This window comes from Piliocolobus tephrosceles, chromosome 1 (assembly GCF_002776525.5).
Source record: "Piliocolobus tephrosceles isolate RC106 chromosome 1, ASM277652v3, whole genome shotgun sequence".
Taxonomy (NCBI): Eukaryota; Metazoa; Chordata; class Mammalia; order Primates; family Cercopithecidae; genus Piliocolobus; species Piliocolobus tephrosceles.
In genome coordinates this window covers 48846930-48855589 of record NC_045434.1, presented here as the reverse complement: position 1 = coordinate 48855589, position 8660 = coordinate 48846930, and the positions used below count along the sequence as shown (strand labels likewise).

At 32.7% G+C, this 8660-nt stretch overlaps 1 protein-coding gene across 1 annotated transcript in view; it reads right to left on the bottom strand.

The window, feature by feature from the left end:
* Window positions 1-353: 353 nt before the first annotated feature.
* RGS18 (regulator of G protein signaling 18) overlaps window positions 354-8660 on the bottom strand; it is a 28532-nt gene continuing 20225 nt past the window's right edge. The window contains exons 4-5 of the mRNA XM_023203414.3: window positions 6516-6682; window positions 354-3598 (exon numbers count right to left, since the gene is read on the bottom strand). Coding sequence (XP_023059182.1) covers window positions 3341-3598; window positions 6516-6682 — 425 coding nt within the window. The 3' untranslated portion in view covers window positions 354-3340. The remainder of the gene's footprint in view (window positions 3599-6515; window positions 6683-8660) is intronic.

Genomic DNA, 8660 nt, shown 5'->3' with positions numbered 1-8660 from the left:
TGTTAAATTCACTTTTGGATGCCCAGAAGCTAGCAGTAGCAATCAAACACAAGTGTTCAATAAATACTTGTTCATTTATTCAAGTTATAGAATATGAGTTTTGATAAATTGTACCAACTTTTATTTTCATTGCTGAAAAGGCTTCAGATGACATAGCTAAACAAACATGGTTAAATTTGTGTTGGTAATTTTTTTCCTTTTTAGACAGATGATAAAGAGCCAGGAAATTAAATATAAGAACAGTCAATGTAGCACAATGAAAATAAATTAATCTTTTTAAATTTAGTTAATGCCATAGCTAAGACTTAGCATCTGATGAGGTGGGTCGGGGAGGGTACACATCTTCACCATGCTTTTTTTTTTTTTTTTTTTTTATCCTCTTAACGAAGATCTGCACTGCACATAACTAAAAAGTTAAGGGTTGTTTTTTTAAAAAAAGCTTTTTCTTTAGAAAAATGCTTATGCTTAAAATGTTCCCATATTTTAATTTAGCTGAAAAAGCATTTTTTATGAAGTAAAAATTATAAAAGTTTGAGGAGAGCAAATCCCCATACTTTAGTCAAGAAAAATCTCATTATTCTCAAAGATATTTTTTGATTTGTAATCAAGACGTTATTAGAAAAATTTATGTTAAAATTAAAATGTGACACTTAAACACAGGGAATAATTTCTAAAATCCATCCACACGCTTGAAGTCAATACTGTAGTTGGCACTTTGCAAATACTTACAATTTAATCACCGTAAAAACATTGTGAAAAGTTTATTCCAATATTACAAATAAAAAGTTGAAGATAAGAATTTAGGTAGCTTTCTCAACATAGTACACTTGGTAGATAGTAGAGATACAATTCAAATAAAAATGCACCACAAATTAAAGACTTTACTCTTTGCTGAAATGTGACTCTAACTTCCTTATAATGCTTCCTTTTGATTTCACCTGACTTTGCAATCACTTATTGATCTTTTATTATGTTCATAACTTGACAGCCTAGGTATTTACTATTGCTTATGGACTTCAAAAAATGCCCCAAATTATCTAATTCAACCCAACTTTACTTATCATCCAATACTTTAAAGATATTGTTATCATACACTGGACAGGTCAAAAAAAATTCAGGCTCTATTTCCTGTGGCTTCTTTCCTTCATATGTTTCTGGGTTTTCTTTAATCTTGTGCCCTATTCTTAAACAAACATCCCATGTTAACTTTTAGTCTTAAGTTTTCCTTCATTAATTATGCTTATTTGTCTCTTTTCCTTGGATACACATCAAGAGTTGCTTTGGAGAATATCAAGTGAACAAATTAGAATTAATTAGTTTTCTTTATGTGGGGACCATAAAGAACACTAGAAAGTAGAAATCCTGAGTCTTTATCTTAAAACGAATGTGGATGGAAAGAGTCCTTAGAAGTTATATAAACTTCTGAGGATCCCACATCCAATTAGGGGAACTCGCATACTGAGGCTTTCAAGTCTAGTTTCAATTTGTGTATTCTGCCATCATTCAGCCAACATTCAGTGCTTTCTGTGCATCTGTGCTTGGCTACTTTCAGTTGTCCAATTATTTATTTTGTCTCTGTGTTTGTCCATGTTTTCTTCTCCAGAGAGTGCAAAGTTTTTGAAGTCAGTGATTAATTTTATGAACAAGTCCTGGTATGTTTTTGAAGCATCTCATTGAATATTTTGTAATTTAACAAAGAGATCAGATGATTTTGAATAGCATTATATATGGAAAAGCTACATGATACATATTTGTGGTACCAGAACAACGCTATTAAAATCAGCCCATGATGTTTCTGATGAGATCACAAAGTTTGTATCAAGTCTTATTCCTGTATATGAAACAATTAAATTCTATACAGAAAAAGAAAACAGGAATTAACCAAGGAAAACATAAAAATCACCTTTTTAGTTGATTTCTGAAATGCAAGATACTTTGTTTTTCTATTCACAACAGTTTAAACTACTGATATAGCATTAAGATCAATGATACAATAACTCAATTAATACTTTCTATCCCAATATTACTCTAAAAGAAGAAAATATGTTTATTCCTTATTACATAACAGGAAGGATAATCAACATTCAGTGAAAGCTTTTACTGTCAGATAAACTTAACTGTATGAATGAAGTTAAAAATATTTATCACTATAAATGATCTAAAGTTTTTACATTTTACATTTCCACTAACATTATGTTTCCAAAGCCTAAGGCACGGCATTTTTAAATACAAATATTTACAGACCATGTAATACATTTATAATGAAATATCTCACTAAAACAGTGACATATAAATGTATTAGTATAATCTTATTTGAATAATAATTACTTAAGCAGATTTGTTTAACAAGAATATAATCAATGAGATAACACTTTCTGAATATGAACCAATGTGGCAGATGACTAAATCGCGAGAGCCTTAGACTCTTTGCTTCTTCCCCTCATCTCGTTTCTGATTTCTACCCACAATTCCAAAGGGCCAAACATGAGACCTCCTGGGCAAAACCTTCTCTGGTTTTTATTCAAGCCATTGATAGCCTAATAGTTTAGTAGCAAGTTTCCTTAGCAGGTGATAAGGTAGTCTACTCGGTTCCCTACCTGGAGATATGCAAAATCTGGTCATGTTTCTGTGACCAACAGAAGTGCTTTGTATAACTGGGTATGTCAATGCTCACTTAGGAATGAGTTCAGACGTGGATCTTATTCTCAGTCGTTAATCTAGATTATATTTAATCTGAAGTTCTGTAGAGACGAATGTGTCTTCACAAAAGTTCCTGTTGCTGGTTTATAACTAGAAGTGATGTTACTATTCTTGGGACAGGGTAAGTAGTAACCCAATAATAAATGTTCTTCCTCTCCCATTGTAAGAACCAGATCACTTCCGCACTATTACTGAAAAAAGACAACATTCATTATGGAAGATTCTATCTGAATATTTGGATATCTGAGTATTATTATATTTATATAACACATATTATGCCGCTTTTGTAAAAAATCCCAACTAGATTTTTGTTTGAACTGTTGACAACTTTGCAAAAGCTTAACTTTTACTTAACTCTACAATCTTATAAAACATTATTACTTTTCTCTACTGCCTTTTAATTAAGAAATAAGTTTTTTTCTGATTATGAATGGAATGACATCAAATAGAAGGTTTTACAGAATATACTGACAGATACTGTATGTATTTTGTTAACAAAAAGTTTTGTTTTTACATTTTTAAAATCATTTCACTTGACATATTTCAGTTTAAAGGATGGGACCAGATCTTAACATAAACATGCGATATGTTAGAAGCAGATGTATAAGTTTGTCATAAAAATGAGCAAAATAAATTTTCTTTATAACCAAATGGCAACATCTGATTGTACATCTTGGAATTCATTGCAGGTAAATGAGCGTGATCGTCTCCTAAGATTTGTTGGTCTCTGAGGTCTTCCTTCAATGAAGTCTAAATAGATGTCAGATTTCAGAAAACGTGCATAACTGTCTTGTTCCATGAGCTGATATACTCTGCTTTGTGCAGCATCAAAACTGTGGAGGGTAGGTTGAGTGATGCTCTTTGTAATGACTTCTTTGGTGTGAAAATCAAGGTTAACCTGGATAAACAGAAAAAAAAAGTGAGATTATAGTTAATATACTTATATAAACAACTTTGAGAAACAGTACAGGACTGATGCAATGTTGGAGTGGGCATAGTGGGCTTAGAAGCTGATATAGTTTGAATGTGTGTAGCCTGCCCAAACCGCATGTTTAATTGTAATCCCCAGCATTGGAGGTGGAGCCTGGTGGGCAGGTATTGGATCATGGGAGTGGATTTCTCATGAATGGTTCAGAACCATCCCCTTAGTGCTGTCCTCGTGATAGCGAGTGGTTTCTTCCAAGATCTGGCTGTTTAAAAGTGTGTGGCACCTCACTCTCTCCTTTGCTCCTGCTCCTGAAATGTGAGATAACTGTCCCCCCTCTGCCTTTTGCCATGATTGGAAGCTTCCTGAGGTCTTCTCATAAGCAGATGCTGTTAGGTTTCCTATATAGCCTGCAGAACCATGAATCAGTTAAAGTTATTTTCTTATAAATTACCTGGTCTCAGGTATTTCTATTTTTTTTAGCATATACCAAAAACTGTATTCTTTCTGTGGCTGAATATTCCATTCTATGGGTATACCACGTTTCATTTATCCATTCATTTATTGGTAAACAATTGGGTTGTTTTCACATTTTGGTTATTGTGAACAATGCTGTTGTGAACACTGGTGTTTATTACAGTGCAAGAATGGCCTAATATAGATGCCTGGGTGTTTTCCTCTATTCTTGACTAGCATTTCTTCTGGTTCTTCTCTCCTGGAATTCCTGGTCCTTCTTACTCTCTACGAATTTAGAATAATGGCATATTGAACTGCTAAAGATCATTTAAATAATTAAAGCATAACTCATTTTCAAAATAGGTAACTAAATCTCACAGAGGTTAAATTATTTGAGTTATGGGAAAAAATGAGCTGGGGCATATTTGAGATTTTAATATGGGACTTCTACTTATTCCAGTGCTTATTTCATTATGTTATGATGCTTTCCTCAAAGCAAATATATGCTGTAGTATGAATGTCTTTTAAAGATATAAAATTCTTTAATGCCTTGTATCATAGCACTGCATATATATCTGGTTCTGATGGTGGTAGGTTTTCAGGTAGAGGCTTTCTTTCCCCGTGTCCATAACACAATACAACTAGTTGCCTTTTTTAAAAAAACAAAAACAAGAACAAAAACAAAACAAAACAAAACAAAACAAAACAAAACAAAAAAGATGTAAAACGTTGGTTTTTGGAGAATCACTATTTATAAAACACATATTAGAAACTTTGAAACTCTATTTAATTAATATTTGAGGTCAGTCAAATCATATTTGCTAGTCTTATAACCATTTTAGCAATTGTTTCACACAATTACTGCACACTGAGTTTGGAGGAAAAGAAAATCTCAAGTGTTTTCCACTTGAAAATTTGCCTAGTTAGGTTTACCTCATCTCTCTATTGTAAGATTTTTCTTTTAACCTGTCTTTAAAGTAGCCCTAAAGCAAACAAAACTCTGTGTAAATAGATGAGCCAAAAATAAAATGGTACATGATACAAACTTCTTGATGTCTCTTGACTTCATCACTTACAGAAATCTTTAGTTTCTATGAGAGGTTGCTTGTGCTAAAGTGATTAATATGATTAAGTGAATGAATCTAAATGTTTCAATTAATCATATTCACTCTTAGTCTAGAAAGAAAATAACTCTGAGAAGTGACTTTAACCGTACTTTTTCTTGTATGATAGTATTTTACAATGTCTTCCATTTGTATGGATAAATCTGTATAAATATCTTTACTCCAGCAACATCATGAACATTCTGGTAGAATGTATGAGGGTACAAATTTGATAAAGGCAGATTACCTAAAAAATTTAGCTCTGAATAGACATTTCTCAAAAAAGACATAAAGTGCCATTTTGGACAAAATGTTCAACATCATTACCCATCAGGGATATGCAAGTGGAAACCGTAATGAGATATCAACTCACTTCAGTTAGAACGGCTATTAATGAAAAAGACAAAAAATCACAAATGTTGGTGAGGATGTGGAGAAAGGGAAACTCATGCATTGATGCACTGGTGGTGGGCATGTAAGGTAGTTCAGCCATTATAGAAAGTAGTATAAGTATTCCTCAAAAATTAAAAATAAAACTATCATATGATCCAACCATTCTACTTCTAGGTATATATCTAAAGGAATTGAAATCAGCATGTTAAAAAGATATCTACACTCCCATGTTTATTGCAGCACTATTCACAGTATACAAAAGATGGAATCAACCTAAATGTCCATCAAAGGATGAATGTATAAAGAAAATGTGGTACATAGGGGACACTATTGAGGTATAAAACAAAACAAAACAAAACAAAGAAACACGGTCATCTGTGGCAACATGAGTGACCCTGGAGGACATTATGTTAAATGAAATAAGTCAGGCACACAAAAATAAGTACTACATGATCTGACCTGTATGTGGAATCTAATAAAGTTGCTCACATAGAAGTAGAGAGCAGAATAGTGGTTACCAAGGGCTAGGTAAGGTAGGAAGGATGGGAGGATGGAGAAAGGATGAATCAACAGGTACAGAGATAGATATGAAGAATAAGTTCTGGTGTTATATTACCTATTAGGTGATTATAGCGAGTAATAATACATGGTATATTTCAAGAGTGCTAGAAAAGAACATATTGAATATTATCACCACAAAGAAATGATAAATGTTTAATTTGATAAACATGCTAAGTCTGATTTTATCATTATATAATGCATATATATATATATTAAAACATGACACTGTATTCCATTAACATGTATAATTATTACATGTCAATTATAAATAAAATTAATAAAAATAAGTTGGGAAAAATATAATTCACAATTTTAAAATAAAATTATTAAAAAATTTTGAAAGCAGTTATGCATTTTTACAGTTATCTTTACTGTACCTCTTTTGGAGCATCAGTCTTTATAAATTTCTCATATATTGCTTTTGCTTTAAGGTGAATTTGTTGAGGTCCTTTGCTTTTCTTGAAATCTTCACAGGCTATCCAAAATTCAATATTTTCCTCACTGAATTCAGTTTTAAGAAATCTGGTAAAAGCCTCTAGTCCATCTATCAAGAAAATAAATAATATAACTACAAAATATTATTAATATTGGAAACATTTACTGATTGATAATAAATAATACATAATTACAAATATTAACAGAAAAGCTACATCCTCCCTCTAATGCAGCACCACAGCACACATCTTGCACAATATACAGGAGAGACCCCATGTAGTTTTCACAACCATAAAAGGAAAGTATTATTCCCACTGAAATAAGGCCAATATCTCACTCAGGCTTAAGTTTGACTTTAGGACTAAGATTAAGAGGGACGCCCTACAGTGGACCTCACTTTGTGTCTCTTTTATCCATTCCCCTCCCAGAGTGTGAGGGGTGATTGCACAGAGTCAAGAAGCCATTACAGTTGGAACGGATCCTACCTACTTCTACACCATGCCTTTGAATTTCAGGATCTTGAGACTCCCTGACTAAAAGCTCTATGCTTCCAGCATTTACACAGCCTTTTCTCCAAGTCCATCTACCAAAAACACACTGACTCACTGGTAGGTATACTCTTGGGCCTGACTATGAACGAAGCTTCAATTTGCAGGCTGGAGTGTGTACTCAAATGTGCAAAGGGCTGCTCATAGTGTGAAACCAAACCATGGAGGAAAAGAAAAAGGTGCTAGGTCATGTTTATAGAGTGGAATTGTTAAGTGTCTGAAAATTTTAAATTCAAATATAATCTTCCAAGTGGCTTACAAAGTATATTTGTTAAAGCAGAAAGATAACATATATATTTATTTTAAAGTTATTAGTTTCCATAGCTCATAAACATTTAGACATACAGCATGGGACCTCTTTTTCACATTTTATCTTGCCCCATAAATGTTAGGGGCAGGTATCAAGTCTTGTGGAAGACAGTCTGGGCTCAAATTAGTGTTCATTTAGTTACTCTGTGGCCTTTAGCGTATTACGTTTTCTTTCTGTGTCTTAGTTTTTCAATATTTAAAATTAAGATAATAATGATCCCCACCTGATAGGGCTGTTGAGAAAATTAAATGTGTTAAAATACACAAGGTGTTTGAAACAGTAAGTGGGACATATTAAGAATTCCATAAGGGCTCTAATGGCGGCTGAGATGATGATGGTGATCTTGGTAATTTTTATTTAAGGCTCACGAATATGACATTTACATAACTAAAAAAGTGGCAACCCTAAGACAATGTGACTTCAAAACTAGGGCTCTTTCAACTATCCTTTTTAACACTCTACTTACTTTTAAGCCGTTTAAAAGTTAAACTTTTTTATTTTGAGAAAGTTATAGATTTACATGAATTCGTAGGAAGTAATGAGAGAGACCCCATGTACTCTTTATCCAGTTTTCACCAATGTAACAACTTGGAAAACTACAGTGAAATATCACAGCTAGGATAGTGACATTAATTAATACAATCAAGTACAGAAAGTTACAAGTATAACTCATGTTGCCCTTTTACAGCCACCCTTACATCTCCCCACATATAATTCTTTTTAACCCCAGGGAACCACGAATCTGGTCTCCATTGCTATAATTTTGTCAACTCAAGGATGTTATATAAATTAAATCATAGTATATGTTGTTTTAGATGTTTCTATTTTCCACACAGCATGATTCTCTGGAGATTTATTCAGGTTGATGGATGTATCAACGGTCTGTTTCTCTTTGTTGCTGTATTATATTCCATGATATGAATATACTATCATATGTTTAACCATTCTGCCATTGAAGGAAACATGGGTTATTTCTTTTTTTAAGTTATTACAAATAAATCTGCTATAAACATTTATGTATAGTTTTTAAAAATGTACACAAGTCTTTATTTATCTGGAATAAATTCCAAGGAGTGAAATTGCTTGGGTGTATGGTAGCTGCACCATAGAAATGTTGAGGGAAGGGAAATATGTTCCTAATGGATTTTTCAGATAAACTTTCTCAGAATAAATCACATTTGAGTTGGATTTAAATGAGTTTTAGCAATCTTTCTTTAGATTCACTCTCA